At 38.9% G+C, this 22,865-nt stretch overlaps 1 protein-coding gene across 1 annotated transcript in view; it reads left to right on the top strand.

The window, feature by feature from the left end:
• myom3 (myomesin 3) overlaps positions 1–22,865 on the top strand; it is a 68,457-nt gene that overhangs the window by 24,331 nt on the left and 21,261 nt on the right. The window contains exons 9-17 of the mRNA XM_039619691.1: positions 1,306–1,437; positions 2,770–2,931; positions 8,792–8,933; positions 11,451–11,650; positions 13,759–13,812; positions 16,368–16,495; positions 18,967–19,150; positions 21,562–21,736; positions 22,383–22,504. Of these exons, the coding sequence (XP_039475625.1) occupies positions 1,306–1,437; positions 2,770–2,931; positions 8,792–8,933; positions 11,451–11,650; positions 13,759–13,812; positions 16,368–16,495; positions 18,967–19,150; positions 21,562–21,736; positions 22,383–22,504 (1,299 nt within the window). The remainder of the gene's footprint in view (positions 1–1,305; positions 1,438–2,769; positions 2,932–8,791; positions 8,934–11,450; positions 11,651–13,758; positions 13,813–16,367; positions 16,496–18,966; positions 19,151–21,561; positions 21,737–22,382; positions 22,505–22,865) is intronic.

The following is a 22,865-nucleotide window of genomic DNA, read 5'->3' as shown; positions in this document are numbered from 1 at the left end:
GGTGAGGCTGGGAATGTGTGAAGTGTTGTAAATAAAGAGAAAAGCTCCCTTAGTTTTGCTCTGAGCTGTTACATAAAGTGAATGAGGGCAATATCGAGTCCTAGATTATTTGGTTGTTGCCCCCACGGGCCTCGCAATGGTTACCAAGGGCTCCCATTGGCCTGCAGGCCACCCTTTGAAAACCCTGCCTGTAACCCATAGGACCCAAGGATACCAGTCTCAGACAGCAAAGGCCTGTGACCATTTCTCAACAAGCTGGATTGTTTTTATACGAGTTATTTTAATGTTGTGACCTAATGGTGTATGCACTGTTGAAAATTTACTGGTAGTCAACTCTGTCCACTGTCATCATCTTGCACAGATGCTCGTTTCTTGTCAGGTTTGACAGATTTCATATACTGACTGTGCAAATGCGTGCGTTTCTAAAGAAAGCAAGGTTTCTATTGAAAGCGTGCTGATTTTATCGTAAAGGGATTTTAAAGATGTGGCAAAACTGGAAAAGTAAAGTCAGGAGCAATATAATTTATGTATGTATTACACTATTGCATCTGAGGAATGACCATGTAGGTGCGAGACAATCCAATATTTTCACTACGCACACAGAAATTAAGTGGCAATCATGTTGAATGAAGCTTTATCAGCTTGTAATGGCATCAGGGGCCGCTTGCTACGAGAATGTGCTGAAGAATTGCATGCTGCTATTTTTTTGTAACAGATACTTGATTATCTCATATGGAGCTGATTGTATTTTCCAAAACAAATCACTCAAACAAAAGCGTGACTGCGGTAAATTTATCATAACATCAGTGCACTGAGGGAAATGCAGGATTTGAATGATGGGAAGCAAACATCTTTGCGGTGTGTTTCAATAATGCTACGCACACTGCTGTGATAGCCCGGACTTCTATGCAGAACAAGATCATTACGAGAAGCATGTCACAATCTTTCAGATTCATCCCTGAGAATGGGATTTGACGAGACTTCATGGCACAGATATCTTGCACGTCCGGATTGTATTGCTTTGCTGTTTTTGACAAGGCAGAGAATGACAGGCAGCTAAAGGAATAACTTGTCAGGAACTGTTCACTTAAAAACAAAGTGTGCCATCTGCAGCTTTTCTGCTGTCCTGTGACGTTTCCCCCGGGGAATTCTCTTATAGCTGCTGTGTGTGTCTGTGCTTGGATAAAGCAGTGGGTCTTTTTCTAGTTTGGCTATTCTAGTCTGCATTAGATGGTCTTTTTAGGCATTTCTGTCTCTATCGCCCGTGTGTTCTTACTCCTGCTCCATTCCTCCCATCTCTTCTAGCCTTACAGGAAGCTCGGTTTGGCACCTCCTTTCCCCCGACCTGGGTGAAAGAGGGTGACACCCTCACCCTGGAGTGTACATTCACCTCAGCTCTGCTCCTCTTCCAGAAGGATGTCAGCTGGTTTAGAGATGGTAAGTGTTGCAAATATAAAGTAATTAAGTAAGTAAGGTTTATTTATATTGCATTTTCAAAGAACAAAGTTCACAAAGTGCTTTGCAGAAGAGAATAATACACAACAATTAAAATGGTATAAAACTAAATCAAGGCAAGCCTACACAGGCTGGTCTTAAGTTTCTTTTAGAAATGTATCAACACAGATCTTCGGTCCAGAGTAAGCAAATTCTCCACACCTCAAAAGCACAGATCTAAGGATCATCAGACCTCAGAGATCTAGAAGTTATGTATGGCTGTAGTAGCTCACTGATATATGGAGGCAACTGATGATGGAGGGCTCTGATCACCAGAATTTTAAATTGAACCCTAAACTTCTTGAGAAGCTAGTGTAAAGAAGACAAAACTGGGGTCACGTTGGACCTTCTGGAGGCCCTGGTGAGAAGCCTCAGCATCATTCTGGATCATCTGCAAGCAATCCAGGGATGATTTACTCAGCGCAAAACATCCCAAGGTCCAAGATTTAAATTACTTTTGGGAACAAAGATGTCAGGGGCACAGATCATAACTTCAGTTTTTGTGTAGTCAGAAACAGGTAATAGGCTGCCATTCAGTCCTTTAGAACATGGATGCAGTCTTGAACAACAGATAATTTGGTCATATTCTGGGGTTTCAAAGACAAGTACAATGAAATATCAGCTGTATAACAATGGTATGAAATGTCTTCAAGGTTATTCAGGATGTGTCCTAGTGGGAGCAAACAGGATAGGTCCCAGGACCGAACCTTGCGGCACACCACGGGATAAAGCAGCAGGAGAGGACACAAAATTAGCAAAAGCAAGTGTAATACTCCAGTAAGAGAGATGGGAAGAAAATAAGTCAAAATGCACACCCACAATCTAAGTCTCTTAATCAGGGTTCTACGATCAACTGTGTCAAAGCAGCTGACAGAAGCAAGAGTATAAGGATTGAATAGTTACCTGCCTTTCATCTCATTCTATGTGTTAAAATTTCATTTGAATTTCAGTAGAGTGAATCTGGAGAAACGCAGGCTGAAAGTTATCTAAAATGTTGTGAGCAGTTCAAACTTCTGGTAGTTGGTTGGCCACCACTTTTTATAATGTTTTGGACATAAAGGCAGTTTTAAAATTTTCCTAAAATTAAAAGAGGGTGAATAATGGCCTCATTAAAATATGGACACAGCCAGAAGTTCAAATTAAAGCATTAATTACCTCGAGTCCAATGGTCTAGTGGCGTGAAAGACCTTTTTGAACAGTGAAGTTGGTAAAATGAAAGTAATAAGTCATAAAAGCATTATTCTTGACTTTTAGCTTGTTTTTCCCATTTTCCAGGTGTACAGCTGCATCAGTCCAGCAATGTGGAGATTAAAACATTTGACACCAAGGCCATCATCACCTTAAGGGCTGCACACAAGGAGCATGAAGGTCTTTATACTGCAAGACTGAGAACCACGGATGGAATCCAAGAGCACAGCGCTTTTGTCTATCTCACAGGTGAAACCAAAATGAATTGCTCTACTTAAGATTGTTAGCCTACACTCACAATTTATCAGGGCATTAGAGCCCAAAGATTAATGGATCTAATATAAATACTGAAGCTGGCTTTGGTGCTTTCAAAATTATCCACTAATGTGAAAATATACCTCTACAGTCTCACTGAGAGAAAATTAAGACCACTTTTTATGTGCAAATGCTTAGTATGAACAAACAGCAAACCTCCAGATGCATTAGTTTAGCTTAAAGTTTAGAAACAATAGGAAACCCTCAGCTGGCTCTCAAAAGGATCATCATGATTATAAAAAAAACCAACATACCATTCATGTAGTCTTAAAAACTGTCATGGGGGGTGGGCCGGTGTGTTTGAGGTGTGGACCAAAAATGCGGACACAGGAGAAAAACAAGGTATTAAAAAAAAGTGTGCCGTTTATATCTCGGCTGATGTCAAAACAAGGTAAAGCAAACTGGAGAAAAACTAAAACATAAAAACTGACTTGAACATGGTCTGAACAGGAACATGAAAAACTATGACAAGAGATAAACGGACCATGAACCTGAACAGCAGAAAGAAAACTCTTTGACCAGATGTAACTTGAAATGGTGACAAACAGACAAAGACAGAAGACATAAATGCACTGAGGGGTAATGAGGGAAGTGGAAACACCTGGGGAAACACAGCTGACACAAACGAACCTGGAGACTTCCCACAGGGGAAGTACAACTAAACACACTGAGCATGGAACGGACTCTTCACAATAAAACAGGAAACATAATAGAATGTAGACATGACAACACGAGCTTTACAACATGGAAACGCATACATGAAACACATGACAGAGGGGAGAGGCGGAACACATGGAGAGACGAAAGTACTGGCACAGCTAAAAGTGCAACATAGAAGACGAGACAGACTTACACCAAAGACAGGAAAAGACTCATAAACACAGAGACATGGATGAACCTAAGCTAGAATAAAAACCAACTAAACTCTAATTAAGTAATAACGCAAGAGCTTCACATTATTTCAATATAACATAAGAAATTTCTTGACCATGTGCTTCTTTCCTTCTGACGTCTCTTTTATAACCACCAGTCACAGTCTTGTAATATCCCAAATTTTCACCCGTTCACTGTTTTTACAAACACATCTAAGCAGAACATGCATCTGATAAACAGAATACTCTTCGTTTGTTCCTTGAAGTGCCCAGCACTGTTGGTCATATTACAAATTTTGCAAACATTTTTAAAATAACTGAATGTGAATTCATTTTAAGCATATTTACCGTCAAAGGTCATTTTATTAATTACCTCTTGCTTGTGCTTGGTTGGACCCCCTTTACCTTTAGAGCTGCTTTAATTTGTTTTGGTATAGATTCAACAAAGTGCTGGAAACACTCCTCGGGCGATTCTGGTCCATTTTGATATGATAGCATCAGACAGTTGCTGCAGATTTGTCAGCTGCACATCCATCATGTAAATCTCTCATTCCACTAAGTCTTGATAATGCTCTATTGGATTGAAATCTGGTCACTGTGGAGGCCATCATGTCCTGCTGGTAGCAGCTATCATAAGATTATACAGGGTGGTCATAAAGGGATAGACATGGCCAGCAACAATAATGCAGGAGAGATCCATGATCTCATGTTGTTTACATCAATTTCTGATCCCATCATCTAAAAGCTGCAACAGAAAATTGAAACTAACGTTTTTCTCAGTCTTCTGTTGTTCAGATTTGGGGAGCCCGTTTGAGCTGTTGCCTCAGTTTCTTGTCATAGCTGACAGCTCGAAGCAATCTGGTGGTTCTCCTCTGACCTCTGGAATCAGCAAGGCTTTTTCACCTAGATAACTGCAACTCTCTGGATATTTTCTCTTTTTTTTCAATCATTCTCTGTCATTTCTATAGATGACTTGTGTTGGCAAATCTCAGTAGATAAAACATTTTCTGAAATACTCAGACCAGCCCGTCTGACACAAACAACCATGGCACATTCAAAGTTAGCTAAAGCACTTTTCTTCTCTCTTCTAATGCTTGGTTTGAACTCTGGTTTTCCTAGATGCATTGAGTTTCTGCCAAGTGATTGAGTAATTCTCCCCCCAAAGGGAGGGAGTATGTAATCACTTGCATTTGTTTGTCTGTCTCTCTGTTTGTTAGCCATCTAGCATCTACAGTTTTCAAAAAATCATTTCTAAATTTTGTGTGATAGTAGATACTAATAACAGATTCAACTGATTTCATTTTGGTGAAAATCGGGTGTAAATGTCAAATTTGCACCAAATTTGAAAATTAGTAAAAACTTTATAGTATCCACAATTTTTTGTGGATCATCGTCAAACTTCACAACAATATAATAGGCCTTGGGAACACGAGTACCTATGTTGCCTAGGCATTTGACTGTGACTTTCACTTTTGTTCATGCCCAAGGTCAAAAATTGGAAGGACATGGAGAAATCAGTACACATGATGCCTTAAAACTCTACTTCTCTTTACATAATAACATATATGCTGGTAACAGTTCATGCTTATCTAAGCAGATGATCAAATATATGATCAATTTTGCAGACATGCTGCTTTTTTTGAAGTATGTAGCTTGTTTTCAATGACTTCCTTAAGCCACTCATAGGCATTGTGTCACGCTTGTAAGTTGGTGTCATATCACATCAGAAACTCCTCAAATACTTAGAATAGAATAGAATAGAATAGCTTTTTATTGTCACTGTTACAAGAACAGTGAAAGGCAGTTTGTCATCTCTCCATGTGTGTGGAGTACACAATAGCGTAAGTATTTACACAATGACAAATTTACATTTACACAAGAAAGATATGTACAAGTTATACATACACCTGCAAACATACACGCACATACATACATATATGTATATATACATATTTGCATCCGTACATGCATGCACACACACATATTTCCACATACACGCTTACATCTATATACATACATACATGCCATCTAACTAGCAGGTGCATTGAGAGGTGCAGTGTGATCAGTGATATTGCACATTGAGTGTGTGGGGGATGATATTGCACATTGAGTGGGGGGGTGCTGTTGGAACTATACTAAATAATGTTATAATAAATACAGTTTAAAGAGGTAAGGGTGCTGTTTGCATTGAAGTATAAACAGAAATACGATTTATAAATAAGGTGTAAAAAAGTGTCCTCTTTGAAGAACTTGCCCAGCTGTCTTTCAAATTATACGCTTTGTTTGATGTGATGTTTTCAGTTTTCGGCAAAATGATAAATAATGACAAAGTGTGATCTTGTCACCTGTGCGTACAAAATATCTGTCTTTTGGAAAATGTAATCGTCTTTTTTTTTCTTTCGAGTTCAGAGCAAACATTCCTCCAAACATTATTTGTATTCACCAGGTTTTGGTTCTAGTTTCATTTCCTGTCAGCAAACTGATTCACACGGGGAAATTGGACCATCAATCAAAATATTTCACCGTCGAGGGCTTGTTAACTTTGTTTGATGAAAGTATATATTTTTCATATGCCGCTTTCTTCTTTCAACATGCAAATAAACCAGAGAGTAGCTCACACTTGAGTCATCAAGCATTTGAAATCTAAGCAGCACTACGAGGAGGTTTGACACATGTGCAGTATGTGTTTTAAAGTAATTGTAGTGCTTGTTCATGTATGTATTCAACCTTAACTCCCACAGCGACAGCATGAAGTGCTCTGAATCATTCATGAGCTCCTGTGCACATACACCAAAAAACACATCTGAGCCCAAATAAACACATGTATATGGACACTTAATGCAAAGTAAACCTCTCTGCATTGCCCCTTTTAAAATCTCTGCTCGACTCACTCGCTCTCTCTTTTGTTTAGGAGCTCATTTTTTTTACCAGAGCTGTAGGTACTAATTATGGAATCAGGGAAGTTCTCTGAATGTGTGTTTTTTCCATCATTCAGCCGTCATATTTGCATTACAAATGGGGGGGTTTGCAATAAAAAACAAATAAGAAATGAAGGATGGGAGGGAGGGTGGCTGGTGGATGCGCATTTAAACAGGAACGAGACATGTTTCCTATTTAAATGTTGACTTAAGCCTTTTGTTAAAGAAACCAATCTATTCTCAGCATCAAGAAAAGGTTTGCAAACATGTCACACTATGTTATTCAAGTCTGCTTTGAATTATTTCTTCATTCCTTTTTTGTCCTTTTCGCTATGTGTGTGTGTGTGTGTGTGTGTGTGTGGGTGTGTACATGTTTAAGTATCTTTGTGAGGACAGAAAATTAGTTGCGGGGACCAGCAGTCACTTATGGGGACAAAATTCCCATCGCCACGAGTTTGAAGGCATTTTTGAGGGTCAAAATGTGGTTTTAGTGTCAGGGTTACAATTACGTACAATTACGGGTGTCGAACTCCAGGCCTCGAGGGCCGGTGTCCTGCAGCTTTTAGATGTGTTTTTGATCCAATACAGCTGATTTAAATTGCTAAATGACCTCCTCAACATGTCTTAAAGTTCTTCAGAGGCCTGACAATGAATTAATCATTTGATTCAGGTGTGTTGACCCAGGATGAGATCTAAAACCGGCAGGACACCCGCCTTCAAGGCCTGGAGTTCGACACCCCTGGGTTAGGGTTTCATGGTTAGGGTTGCGGAAAGCATTATGTCAATTAGATGTTCTCACTAAGATATGAAAACGAGTGTGTGTGTGTGTGCGTGTGTGTGTGTGTCAAATTTTAGACGGCAGGAGATTTGAAATTTCAGAGATTAAAACACACTTGATCTGTTAAACACTGATCTGTTAAAATATCAAAATCTAAAGCCAAAGTCTTGTTTGTGTTCAGAACAGCTTTTTCCATAACCAGCTTTGAGCATCAGTATCGTGGGATATATCAAGTTTAAAGTAGCAAAACTTCACTAATGCAGAGTCTGTGATGTAGATCATCAGAAACAACGACTGCTACCGGAGAACTTTCATCTGTTTTCTGATCATTTGCTGAAGAAGACTTCAAAAGGTGCATTTTAGGTAAACTTTCCAGGGAGATCACCATGTGGGATAGGTGGCTGGTCAAAACAAGTTAGAGCTCATGGAAGGTCTTATTTATACCTATACGTGCTCTACCAGGCCCGTCATTTAGCAATGATTCCTTCTCTGTCTAAACAATTTTCTAATAAACCATAACTTGACTGTCACTAATGGCTCTGAAATGGAAGAATTACATTTGTTCACATGTTCTTTTAAGTGGTTTGGACAAAAAACTAGATCACGGGTGGCATGAATGCCCAACTTTGTGAACATGATCATTTGAGACTGACACAATGTAGGATTTTCAAATTGATGCCATAGGTGCATCTACTAAAAATCTTGGACAGGAATCTCAGTGATCTTGACCTCAAGGTCAGAGGTCAAATTTTCTGAAAATCTTGCAAACATGAAAACTTAAGAAACAAAAGATGTAACCCAGGATTGGTGGCCATTTTTTTTACTTTTAGGCTTATATGTTTGAACTAGATTGCTATATATAATTAAACTTTCCAGTTCCTTTTTTTCTTGTTTTTACACATCTCCTCCTCCTTTGGCTCACTATCTTTCTCCTACTTTGTTTGTTGGAAAAACAAACCCTGTGTTTCCACAGTAAATGATTTAGTTGAGTGCTAAACTGGAAATCCAATAAATATATTCCAAATAATGTGAAAAAAGCAGAACATCACAAACTTCTCTGTCAGCTGGGACAAATTGCTCCTGTTTGACTTGTTTACTGGTTCATTCAGCCTTCATTAGAACTACACAAATTCAGTTCAGTTATATATAATTAGTACATAGCTGGGGGCTGAGTATTTCTATGCTGTTTTTCTTCTCGCTAACTGACTCTCTGCTGACATCCATAGATGCGTCAGCTGCAGTGGTAGGCGGTCCCGCGTCTCCTCTCGCAGTGCAGGTGTCTGACGTGAACAAGGACTACGTTTTCCTGACTTGGCAGCCGCCCAGCGCTGATGGAGCTTCACCTGTGCAGGGATATTATGTGGAACGGTGAGAATCATGATGTACCGCTTACTTCAAATATTCCATTGGGTTCAAATAAATCAGGTAAAACAAAGTGAAAGCTAACACTGAAAGTTTATTTCAGACCTTTGAAAACTAGCTGACCGTGTTGGCAAATCAACAGTCCACTGAGCAGGTGTTTGTCCTGTTGACATCGAAATGTGCTTCTTTGTGTATTTTAGGATTTCTAGATTTTCACTTTTAAAAAGTTAATGATTTAACAGCTTTGGTGCAATCACGTCCATCTGCACTTTCTTTCCAAATGTAAATATGTCTCCACACACTGTTAGATTTCAACAAACCTGAGCATCTCCCAGATGTTATAGGGCTAGAGGTGAGGTACACCCCACCACTGTATTCTGACAAATTTTTCCTGTTATTTTCTATATTACACAGCACTGTGCAGAAGACAGAGTGCCACGGTCCTAGTGGCACTCTGTCACCATTTTGTGTTATTATTAGTTTTTGATTACATCATGGTTTATCACTGTTAGTGTTTTGGTTTCTGTTTTGTGTTTCTAGCACTCTAAGTTCTCTAGTATTTCTTGATTTCTAGTTCTTGGGTTTTGTTCCTGTGCCCTTCATGTTCAGTGTAGGTTTAGTTCTGTCTTCATGTTTATTTTCTTGTTCCCCAGTCAGTCATGTCTCATGTCACTCCTGTCCCTGTGCTCCGTCATCCCTCTCTTCAGTATCAAGTCCGTGCCCTTGTGCCTGTCCTGTGGTTTCTGTTTTATTTTGATAGTCTCTGTCCTGTGTTCAGTGTTTGGAGTTTTGCTTCTCGTTACGTCTGATTAGTCCCAGCTGTGTTTCCACCCGTTCCCCATCCTCTCGTTTTTCTACCTGTGTATTGTAGTCCTCACACACACTGAGCAAGTGTGTTGTCACGTTGTGACTTCACTACGCTGTGTGTTTTTCCTGCTCGTAGTTTTTTAGCTGTTTCCCAGTTTAGTTCCTTAGTTTCCCAGTGTCTTAGTGTTTTGATTTTAGTTCGTATTTCTATTCCTCGCTTTCAGGTTTTGTTTTTTGTATGAAGAGTCATTTACAGCCAAAATAAAGCTGCCTTCTTTAGTTCACTCCTTCCTTGTTCGTGAGTCCTGCATTTGGGTCCTACATCCTGCCTGCCACACAGCAAACCATGACATCAGGGGCAGGGATAGCTCAGTAGGTAAAGTGGTTGCCCCATGATTGGAAACTCGGGGGTTCGAATCCACTGAACGGCTACCCTGAGGTACCCCTGAGCAAGGTACCGTCCCCGGGTGAATGGGTTAAATGCAGAAGAGTAGTTTCCCTATGGGGACAAACACGTACACATTATTATCGAGTCACCTTCATGCATTTTTATATATTGCAAATGCAATGTCAGGGTTTCTTTTTCTTCTTTTTTTTAACCTTGAAAATTGACTGATGAAATTTCGATTGTCAGAACTGTCTTTTGTTTTGTTTTTTTCATTGTGTTCATATTGATTTTTACATTAAACTCCTTCATTAAGTCATTGCTTGGTTGGTGATTTATCATGTCATTTCAATATTCATTAAAATGACAGCTGATTATGTCATTTCAACAGGCACTTAATCAACTGATTACTGTGAGACAATTAGTCCGACTACACTACCTTTTCAGACTGTGTGCATGTTTGAATTCAGTAAAACAACGAAAGAAAAGTATTGATGAAAAGATTTCAGGTTTTCATTGCCAGAAATATCCAGCACAGAGATTGGATCTCCTACAGTGAGCTCACATTGATTTGGCATTCATTAAAATGCTTATTTTAGATTGGACTCACAGTGATTTCCTGTACTGCAAGTCAACATGTGACCAACAGCAAGCCTACACTGCTAACCCTTCTGTGTGCTTCTGCTGCTGAGGAATTTGAATTGGACATATTAATTTGGCAGAGCCCTAATGAGATGGATGGTATACATGGTAATTATCAACCCTCAACTGTGTGTTAACAGCAGACTCAAAGACTCTCTGAGGAGAACAGCTGCTGGAGCTATCACCAAAATCAGTCAGTCAGGATCACCTGAACACGTGTGCTCATATATTTGCATTTCTGCATTTCATGTTCATTTGTGTATTTTCTTCTTTAGTCACAACACACAGCTCTAAACCCTACTGGTTACTGAACAACGAAACAAAGTGCAAGATACTTCCCAGTTCCCTAGCAACCCCCGCGTCTGGTTAGAAAAGTGGCAACAGTTTGTCATTGATGTTGTACAATTTGAGCCTGGACTTGTACTTAAAAAACATTTTTGTTCTGTTTTTGGAGCCCTGTTATTTTCGCGATGCTCTCTGGTCACAATTATACTCTTTTGTGGCGTACGTACTGGCTGTTATGTGGGATAAAGTGTTTCAGAATTGGTGTTATAATATTGTACCCCGCAGACTGCACCTAGTGTTGTTCAAACACAATGGGTTAGTTCTTTGTTTTTCTTGTACAATTTTTTTCTTTATTACTGTATTTTCAGGACTGACTTCTCCCTCGCACCATGTCTCCTTTTCAGATGTGACCTCGGCCAGGGTGAGTGGGTGCGCTGCAATGTGGATATTCAAAAGATGTGCCATTACCCGGTGTTCGGGCTGAAGGAAGGAACTCTGTACCAGTTCAGAGTACGTAGTGTGAACCAGGCCGGTGCAGGGCGCCCCTCCAAAGCCACGAAGCCCGTCCTCACTGCAGACCCCCTGGAAAACACCAGGACTATGGGTAACACATTAAACATCAACACTGACATATAAAAAGCTGTAAAATGTAAATCCACTGTTAACGTTGCTGATTTTTCCTGCATCGTCTAATTTATTTGTGGAGTGAAATTTAAACCTGACCAGCAGAATACCTCACGAGTTTTGTCTTTTTGGCATCTGATATCATGAATAATGCCAAAGTATGCACAACAAATATGCATGAGTGCTTTAGTGGAGGAACTTTCCCCAATCAATTAGCAAGTGAGAAAAACACTTTCCTGAAATTCCTTAAATTACTGAATCAGGCTTTGCGATGCAGTTGTATTTATTCCTTTATCATAATTAATTAATTGTTTGAGTTCATAAAAGAAGATGAATAAATAAAGAAATGTTCCCGGTCTCTAAGATGTCATTTTCTCTCTTGGGCAGCCTTGATGATGTAAGATGACAGGCACCAAAACTGTCCTATCAGTTAGCTGTCAGGTTCATATACTTCATGTGGTTTGTAAAAATGGGGGAACTTCCATGACACATCAAAGTGTTTTTCTTTGGTAGAACTTTTGGATGTCTGAAAAAAGATGCATAAAGATGCTTTTCTTCTCTAGAGAAAGTTGGTCTACTTTGAAAACCAAAAATTTAAGATTATAGTCAGAAGGAAGAAGAATTTCTTCTTATACCTTGAGATTTTCATCTGGACTTTACTGACTTAAATCTCTGACTAAACTGTTGGCTTTCAAGCTGCATTGTGGGTAATGAGAGGAAAACACGACGTGTGCCAGAGTGAAAAGGTGTCACTGTATCATTATTTCCTTCATTCAGACTAATGTTAGGTCACCTTTATTTATATAGTACATTTCGAACAAGAGCGGTTGACCCAAAGCGCCACATGAACAGACTCCATGCTCCTTAGAAAAGGTCATGGAAGTTTCAGCAGTTTTCTACATATTTCCATTTTTGGTCTTTTGAGAGCCAAAGTCAAAGAAAGTTTAAATTCCTCCAGCAGACTTTTTCATCAAGCACTGTGGTTTGAAAATACAGTTGCTCCATAAGTGCTATTGGAGGACAAATGCCTACCAAATCAGCACCATGGGTGGGTTTACCACTGTTATCAAGGGGTACTTTACATAGCTAGCACCCTGCCCCAAGGACAACAACTTAAAATACCTTTGGATTCAGGTGGATATGGTCATGTCCAGTGAGTGATTAGAGAAAAAATATGTTCCCTCTCCCTTGTAGTTAGTTAGAGTGGACCTAATGGCAGAATAAAGATGGAAATGGAGCTTAATCATTGGGCAATTCTATCTGAAATCGGGCACAAAATCTTATGCAGCTGTTGGGTTGTTGCTGACTGTGATCGCAGCATATGATTTACATTATTTTCAAACACATCAAGTCATTGAGCGACCCCTGCACCTTTTCATGGAAGCATCTGCGTGCATTATGTATCCCCACTTATTTATTCAGGCTTTTCCTTTAATTTGTCACTCATCTACATCTACAAATGACTACAGAGAGCATCAACAATGTGTTATCAGCTCATTCCTACTGTTTATTCACCTCATCTGCCTCAGTTGCCATGTTACACCTGCAAGGAAATCAGCACTAGCAGAGAGAACAGATGTAGGTGTGCAGATTTAGATCTCACTTTGTAGAGCCGCGGGCTTTTGCAGTTGTTTCTGTGACAGCTTCTTAATTACATTGTGGGGTAGAACACATTATTTCCTAAAAGATTACGTATTTTAAAGCTTTTCTGTTTGGTCAACGGCGTAATGTTGGAATGATGGGAGCAATTAATAAGATGCGATGTGGATCGTGGAGTGTGTGCGTGCCTGTGTGTAACTGGGAGGACAGATGGGACTCTGGTCAGATGCTGTGGATCATTAAACACAGATGAAGGACAGACAGAAGGCTGACTTGCCTCCGGCCTGCTCTTCATCCTCCCATGTCGGTCTAGCTCACTTCTTTGTGTCTCTCTGAGTCCGACTTTCTTATCAGTGGCTGCTCCTCTAACATTAATACAATAATACTGTTATCGTAAGCTCATATATAACTTCATTACCCTGGTACCACTTTCCTTTCTATCCTCTCTATCTTCAACCTGTATCTGTCTGTGTTGTTCTCCTTTCTCAGTGGTTACAGTGGACAGAGGAAGGACCATTACTATCACAAAAGATGAACTGGAAGGTGAGAAGCTTTATGTTTATTTCAGTGCATAATTTTGTCAGAAAAACAAGCCACTTGAACATTTTCCCCCTTGATTTAAAACAGCATCCATGTTTTACCGGCACGCATGGTGCCTCCTTTATGCCTGCAGGATCCCTCGGGGTTTGTGGCTTAATGCATCTTCATATTATATTTAACAATGAGCTGCAGTAATTGTATGACTGTAGCAATGAGCATTTGCTCCATTTACAGAACTGAAAAGAATGAACAGTCCCTGGCGGTGTCCTGGTAAATGCACATAATGGCTCGAGCTAGTGTGAATGCCTGTGAAGAGGGCTGATAACCTTGGCAATGTAACCCACTGACAGATAAAAAGGAAAGCGGGAGGAGGAATTTGTGTTTTTGGAGCCATCTAAAACATGTAGCACAGGGAGTCCATTTATACTCTCTTTATTCTGTTCTCCAGGGGAGGTTTAGAGTAGAAGTGTATACATGTATAACAAAGAAGTGCATGTGTGCAGCTTTTACAGAAGTCAAATGACATAGCACTGCAACATCCTGAACTTTTAAGATCATTCTCCATCCAGACTGACTCTGTTGCAATACACATAACTTCAGACGCTCACTTGTCCAGATTGTATGTTGTGTGTAGAATAAAGGATCAGAATATTTGAAAGGTTATATGCTGTAGAGCTGTGGGAAGGTTGGAGAGAAACTAAGCCGAATGAATGTGATGTATGTAGTTTGCTAATGCTGTCTCACTGACCTTTGTTCCTCTAAAATTAAACTTGGATCCCTTTTTTATTATTTATGATCTATAAAAAATTGTGACGTTTGGAGGTTTGACCTTTGTTTGACTTTTGAAGGTGGAGTGCATGGCATGAAAAGTTTGAGAGACGCTGAATTATGGTCTTTAAGTTCAATGAAAGAGGAACTTTTCTTCCTTATTGTGGCTCTCTAAAAAGGGGAGGCTAGCCTCGGCGACAGTGGGAAGAAAAAACTTCGCCACAGTTCGCAGACATGTATTGTCGTTCCTTTCCTTTTGTGTACAGTATACACACCGTATGGGAGAAAACTTCAGTCTGCCATGTTGAATCATTATGTGTAAATAATAAAATGCTAAACACCTTTATGTTTGACATCTAAAGATGTGCTGCAGTCATCTTCTTTTGAACTGAGGTGAGGTGACTGACTTCACCAATCAGGTGCATTCCACTTACTGTCCCTAAACGCTCATTTTAGCTGCACATTAAACATAATTTTCCTACTGTTTAGTCGTAAGAAAAAGTGCATAAAAATGACTATATTGTTTGGCTTCAAACAGAGTCTGATTGAGCACTTTAAGAGCCACAAAAATCAAATCATTTTTCCCTTAAATTTGCATATTCAACAGTCAAACAATACAGCATTCAAAAACAGTTAAATGTTCAAAAGAAATGTAAAAGCAAAAACAGTAAAGCTGCAAAGTACATAAACCATTTAGAGACCAAAAAATATTCACTGTGCTTAACATCCCTCTTATGGACAATATTTGATCATTTGATTACCAAGCATTGTTGGCTTGTTGTGCAAGCCTGTGCTTTAAAACTCAGTCCTGGAGGCATTGTTATGCTCATTATGAAGCACATGTGTGGGGTTATTAGTGATGGCTTGGCTTTTACTGTGTACTTGCTTTTTTTTTATAGAGCTCTATCAGGGATCTTTGGGCTCTTGTAATAAATTTAAAACTGGTGTTAATTGTTCTTTGTAGCCTGTTCTTGTCTTTCTGGAGCAACAAATGAAAGAAATGCTAGCATGCATTAAATAGAGGAGGTGAAATATGTTATAATTACTCTCTCGTCTACCCCGCTGAGAAAACCCGTACAACCGCCAATGAGCCTGCTTAATAATATCTGTGTTCTAAGTAAACTTTCATTTCTCTTCACATATACCACACAAATATTTGTATGTCTTCACAGTTTCACAGCATTCATTATAAATAGCTGTCCCCTCCTTGAAAATGGGTTTAAGGAGCTTATCATTGCTTTTGTCTGTCATCAGCAGATTTTACTACATGGCTTTATGGTTTTTTCCATAACCGCTGCAGCACTACATAACTTTTTTTTTTTTACAGCACAGAGTGTCCTGCTGCTTAGATACTCCTGTGTATACTAACAAAGGCTTGCTGGCTCTACCATCCCTCTCTCTTCACTAGTCTTTCAGCTGTGGAGCTCTTCTCTGATCCACACTGCAGCTCTACAAACTCTACAGGGAACACAAACGTGCAGACACAGATGGGACACTTCTGGCTAAACCTGAACACTTCTATTGTCCTTGAATCATTTGGAGTGTCACTGAATGTGTGCTGACTTAAGCTATTTGACTACATGTTATCTGCTATACTTAGGTATTAGAAAAGGAGGTGAAACTGGGGTAGCCAGGTGCTGAGCACACATTCAGCAGCAAAGCATTTTAACAGAAAGAGAATCAAACGCAGCTTCTCAGCCAACACTTTTTGGGATTTTCATTCTCATTGACCTTGTTCTAACTTTTATATTCGTCATCCTCCGCCTCCTACTCCTGTCTTTGCTCTCTAGGTCGAATCAAAGCTCCTTTTCCTCCCACAAATGTCCACGCCTGCGAGGTGAGCGACACCTACGTGGTGCTGAGCTGGACCGAGCCTGAACCCAGAGGCAGGGAGCCGCTCACCTTCTACGTGGAGCGGGTCAGTCGCGGCACATAAATATTCATATTACAACAACTCCGAAGACTCTGATTGGCTGCAGGCCTCTCCGAGGGTTCTTGGTTAAACTTCTTTCATCTTATGAGCTCATAAGTGAAGTTTTAGCACACCTACTAAAAATCATTTTTAGATCAATCATTTCTGAATTTAAACTTGGAGAAAAATCTCCAATCTTTGTAGCAGCCAGTAGAAAATCTCCTCACAGCGACTTGAAACTGGTCACTACCACATATCAGAGGTTTATTATCAAGCTGATTTGTTTTGATCCGCTATTTGAAAAAGTGGCCTGCTCTGTGAGTCACGGTTAATCTGCAATCACGTGATATGTTCTCTGAAGAACTGCAAACTGAAATCGCAATGGTAACTGTTCATGCCAGAAGAGGAAAAAAACTGAAAGATTAGGATATCATGATTAGATTTTAGATTTCTAAGATGGCTGGATAATTGAGATAAACTTATACAGTTTAATTTACAAATCTGAGAAATGAGACTGATTACCTTCTGTAAAGTTTTACAAATTGGCTTTTATTTCATTTTAAAAAGACCTGCCTCTAAATTAAAAATATATGCATATGTGGGAAATGGACAGCAGTAAAATGTTAAACATTCATTTGAGCCAAAGCTCTTTAACTCCATAATTATAAATTAAAAAAATGTAATGGGCCTGTGTAAGTTGAAAACCCAGCAGAATTTTCACCAGAGTCTGCAGCTTCTTGCACTTTACGAAGCATGTTTCAGCTAATTGCTTGCGTTTTACTGCAGCTTTAGTGTTTTGGTTCAGTTTCGAGTCACATAGCATCATTGTTGCCTGCAGCGTGCATACAGCTGTTTTTAGCAACGATAGACATGATGTACTTTACCTACTCTGTACCAAGCAGAATACAATGATTGCATCTAGCTCGCAACCACAGCATACAGCAACTTAAAACCTCAGCAGACGGCAGAGAGCAATCCAGACCTGACAGAGCAGTGATTTTTATACTTTCAGGTTTCCAACAAAAGTTTAATGTTGCTCTGTAGATGCTGGATTATTAGTTCCATCTTAAGGAAGCGATGATCCAGAAAACACACACACTTTTAAGATTTTTGAACAAACACACACCTACTACGGTAAAAGACATTAAATCTACATTTAAATTACAATTGGATATAAACTCACCTGGCTACTCTGTTAAGTAAATCTTTTCAACTTCATATATCTAAGCTGATCACACAGCAGCATCTAAATGCATTTAGATGCTCCCAATCACAGAATTGGGAAGAAAGGGAATTTAAGTGACTTTAAACGTGGAATAGTTGTTGGCGCAAGATGGGCTGGTCTAATTATTATCCAACAAACCACAATTGTAATTAGTAATACCTTCACATCCAGTGAACACAAGAATCAGGGTTCTTGCATCATTACTTCCCCCTTGTTTTGTTTGGGAAGTCCGGAGCTGGAACGTGAGTCAAATTAACAGCAGGCTGCTGACAACAGCACTAATTAAACAGACAGAAGGAGAAGAAATACACACCCACATATACTGCGGTGCTGTCAGTTTAACTGAAACTTTACCATCTTATTAAAAGCAAGCAGACCTTGATGTTGCTCTTACATGCCACATATGCTTGCATGCAGAGATTTTTCTAGTGATTGGTTGTTGGCGGAATGTGTTATTTAAAAGGCTTTGTGTGGTTTAAAATTAGTCATGCACCTAATCCAGCAACCTTTTTTAAAAAAAAAATCTTTTTTCAGAGGCGTTATCGGTGATGTCAAAAAAGTTTTCTCCAACATACTGGAGTGTGTGGACAGCCCCTGGCCTTTACAATAATAGAAGGCCTACAGGCTCTCTAATATCAGCCCAGGCACTGAACAGCTTCTAGCTCCAATAATCAAAAAAACTGCTACAGGAAATAGATCTTTATTGAAGCTTTATAAGTTACTGAGGTAATAAAACTGTCCAATCTGTCAAAGGCATCTGAAATTACTAAAAGTCTACAGCTTCACTTCCTCTTATATAATGAAGAGAACATTCAAATATCATATTCGCCCTTGAGCAAGCACTTTATAATCACCGATCTCTGGGAACATACCCTGTTCTAAACAGAGACTTGAGGAAAGAAATGATGGCAATACAGAGCAGGACAACAGCTAAGTTAATGTAGCCTATAAAGTAGACACTGCATGATGATGGCTAATTGACAAAGATGAAATGAAAAAAATTCAAGATGACAAATTGGCGGTCTACAATTTGCATACCTACCCATCTGTCTTCTTTTTTACTTTATCCTGGCATATCGTTCCTTTTTCATATTTCTGCCTTTCTAAATCAAAGTATCACTGTCTGTCACTCCAAACTGTGCAGATTGAATCCACCTGCATATTTTAAGGATCCTGAATTATGAAGATGTCCTTGAGATAGACAGCACTTTGGAAATTAACTCTGTGCTTTCTAATTCCCCACCTGTTTCAGTCCCTGACAGGAAAAAACAGCTGGGAGATGGTGAGTCTGGACATGGTGGTAAACTCTCCCAGGTTCCCAGTATTTGACCTGGTGAAGGGCAAGCAGTACTACTTCAGAGTGCGTTCAGTCAACAAGTATGGTGTCAGTGATCCCTCTGAGCCGAGCACACCAATCTCCTTCGGAAAGCCACAAGGTGAGATTAAATATGTTATTTACCGGTAGCCATTTACTCTGCCTCTTGTAAAGGTCACTTAGATTTTAAAGAGTGCCGTCATTGTTCAGCATTTCCACACTGAACTGTATTTCTACTCTACATGTTCACTCATACAGTAATATTACAAGAGAAATGATGTGGCTATATTTATCTCGGTTTTCAGTGGTTTAATAGATTATCTGGATTTCTTATTGAGAACCGATCACTGTACAATATCGAGGGCTCGATATGAATATCAACCATATAATTATCATTTTAAATAAATGACAGTATGAGACGTATCTTATGGGTCTAGTAACAATACCATAATACACAAATCCTTGTCTGTGTTGGTAGTTTCTTTGGCCACCGACTTCTCAAGTTGGCACATAGGTACATCTCGGGCCCCTGCTGGCTCATATCGGTATCTGATGTTATTACGTGGTCAAGTTGCCTAGCAACCACTTAGCATCAGGATAAAATGATTGTTCTGTGTCTAGCACTTAGACTCATTATAAAAGCATTGGATCTTTTTTTATTTCACCACAATAACATTTAATTTATATCTACAAAACTACAAAACATTTTGCATTATGTATAATATAATGTCATTATGTTGCCTAGAACACATCTATGTGGGGGGGTTAGCAATGGGCTAAATTCACATGTTTTTACAGTTTATGGACCAATAACACCTATTGTTTTATTTTTATGACAATAATACCTTCTTTATAGCCACAAAATCTGAAACATATATGCCTACCAATGATCTAAAATGACCTATTTTTAGCATATAAGCAATACTTACCCTCCTTATTTTTACTTTTCTCAATGTGATTAAATGTATGAATTCACCAAAACAGGACAAACAAGCCAAACAACAATACTGGAACATGGCCATGCACTACTTTTTTTTTAAACAGAAATAAAAAAACTAAAATTAGTGCTAAGGTTTTTATTTTCATTCCTTTTCTATTAAAAAAATCCTTCAGTGCGTGATTCATAGAATTCGTGAAAGTTTCTTGCAAAAAAGAAGTTACGTTTTCAGTAAGTGGTTCTGAACAACTTTGCATGTACCCTTGTGCTCTAATAAATGTGTTGAGTGCATTTTCTTCCTCTTAAAATATTTAGTCCAGTGGAATGTTCCCAAAATTTGGAGGTACCCCCAGTGGAGGTGGAACAAAGCAAAGCGGTGTTTTTGATAACCTCTAAGGTTTCCCACATGTGAAATGGATTATTGTATAAAAAACATTTCACTGCAAAGTGGCAGATGTTTTGGAACAACCCATAAATAAAAAAGTACAAAACATATCCAAGTGAAATAGGAGATGCTCCACGTGAACTTATGTGATTCAATAATGCACGCTCCCAAAATTGACTGTGAGAGAGAAAAGGGGTCCTCTACATGTCTGAAAAACAGAATGTGAATATCTTGATGCACAACAATAGGTATAATTTTATATTGTACCTATATATGAATATATGAATATATGATGAGTCTGTTCATTTACTTTTTGGCAGTCTTGCCCCAGAAACACCAACCAGGGTTTGCTGGGCAGATATCACTCTGTTAAATCCAAGAATATGTGATATGTAACTGTAGCAGTAAAAAGTAATGATATTGTAAGTCCATGTAAAATAATATTTCTCTGCCTTATATACCAGTAGTGTGTTTTCTTTCCTTCTAAGGGTAGATTTTCTACAGTTATTGCTATGCACCCTATAGAATCCAATGTTTTATGTGCAGAAAACTGCCAGTAGCTACTGGGTGAAACAAACATCATCTTCCTTTTTGGTTACACAATGCATTTTCATTTTCCCAGAAGATTTCATACCCAGTGGCAGAAAGCTGCATGGTGAAAGCAAGGTTTACAACCAGTCTAAAAACTAGGGGTGCCAGTATTATATTATGCAACCAGTAGTTAAATTATAATAAGTCCTTCCATCTCCTTCCTCTTATCCAGTTCAGGATTGTGTGGTAGCTTATCCCAGCTGACATGGGGCAAGAGGCAGGGTACGCTCTCGACAGGTTGGCACTCTATCGGAGAGATAAGGAGAGACAACCATTCATGATCACGCCTTTGGCCAGTGTTAGAATCACCCAGAGAGAGCCCACACAGGCATTTCTAGGACCTGTAGATCAAGTGTAGGTGTGTGTGAGTGCATGTGCGTATGCACAAGACAAACAAGACAGGGAAGCAATGATAGAGTCCTTGAATTATAATGCTACTCTTGATTATTTCAGTATGGAAAACAACAAAGTTACAATCAGCAAGCTCTACTGTGGGCCAACTCCTGAGGAGATTATTGATAGAAAAATAGGTCTATTCTATCTTGTAGTCAGTTTTCGTTTTACCATTTTAAGTTTCATGTTTTGGCTGATATTTTTTTGTTTGTTTGTTTATTACCAGCTGTGCCAGCTCCACCTCACTCCGTCATGGCAATTAGAGACACAGACACCTCTGTGCTGCTGCAGTGGCAAGAGCCCAAAGACAAAAACGGCATCCTGGGATATTATCTGTACTACAGTGAAGCTGGCAAACACAACTGGAAGACAGTTAACAACAAGCCCTTTGCTAAAACCAGGTATGTGGGAAAAATGTTAGTATGAATACAATTAAGTTATAGTGACAGCTAAAATGATCTACTTTCACAGGCCATTTCCAGATAATTGTAAGTGATATGCATGATAAATAAAGGTTATTATAGTTAACTAAAACTAATCTTAAAACTAACACTAGATATAAAAAGAAATTGAATTAAATTAAAATAAAACAGAAACTTTTTAAGTGTAAACAGATAAGTTTCTTTAATTTAGCAGAAAAACTGAAAGTAATATCAATATTACTTTCAGATTTCTTTAGTTTTAGTTTTAGTATTGGTAAAATTTGTTATGAAAGCTTGTCTGGTGAGCCTTTGATGGGAATGTTTATTGAGGCTTTAGACACCTAAGAGACTGCTTTGAAAAAGTTCTTCCTTTCATATTATATCTATAGTAATTGTCCTAAATCCTGCCTCTGGCCCACCTGACATTAATACTTAAAAAGACTAAAACTACATTGAAATTAGACTACAACTAAATATGTTCAAACTGCAAAAGCTAAACTGAAATCAGCAAATCAACTCTGGAAATAAACTGAATTAAAAACATAAAGTAAAAAAGAAATAGAAATGAAAATCATAGAAAATGCAGAACTACAATATGTGTGATTTGAACATAATCTCTCCTCAGGTTTACAGTCCATGGCCTCAAGACTCGGAAGGACTACGTGTTTAGGGTAAAGTGTGTGAGCCGAGCAGGAAACAGCAGCTATTCAGACGAGTCTCAGCCCATCATGGTCAAATCAGCCATTTGTAAGCATGCCTGCCAGACAAAAACATAAAATACTAAATACTTTGTGAATATTTTGTAATTCTGTTATTGAGCATCTAACTCAGAGCACTTACACTATATTATAATATTTAAATGGCAGTGAGTACTGAGTATGTTCAGGGGGTTTTTTGGTATACAGTTGTGGTATGCATATGCTAATCATAGGCATGAATGTCATAATAATCCGGAGATTTTAATGATTTGTTTTAACTGTTATTAAAAGATAGCTGTCAACAGCCCTCTGACATTATTCAACCTGGATATTTGACCACTCTTCTTGGCAGAGTTGGTAGAGTTTAAATAGGTTGGCTTCTTGGCTTTTAAGTGGAGTTCACAAATTTT

Source organism: Oreochromis aureus, linkage group 11 (genome assembly GCF_013358895.1).
Source record: "Oreochromis aureus strain Israel breed Guangdong linkage group 11, ZZ_aureus, whole genome shotgun sequence".
Classification (NCBI taxonomy): Eukaryota; Metazoa; Chordata; class Actinopteri; order Cichliformes; family Cichlidae; genus Oreochromis; species Oreochromis aureus.
This window is presented reverse-complemented; position numbering and strand designations above follow the sequence as displayed.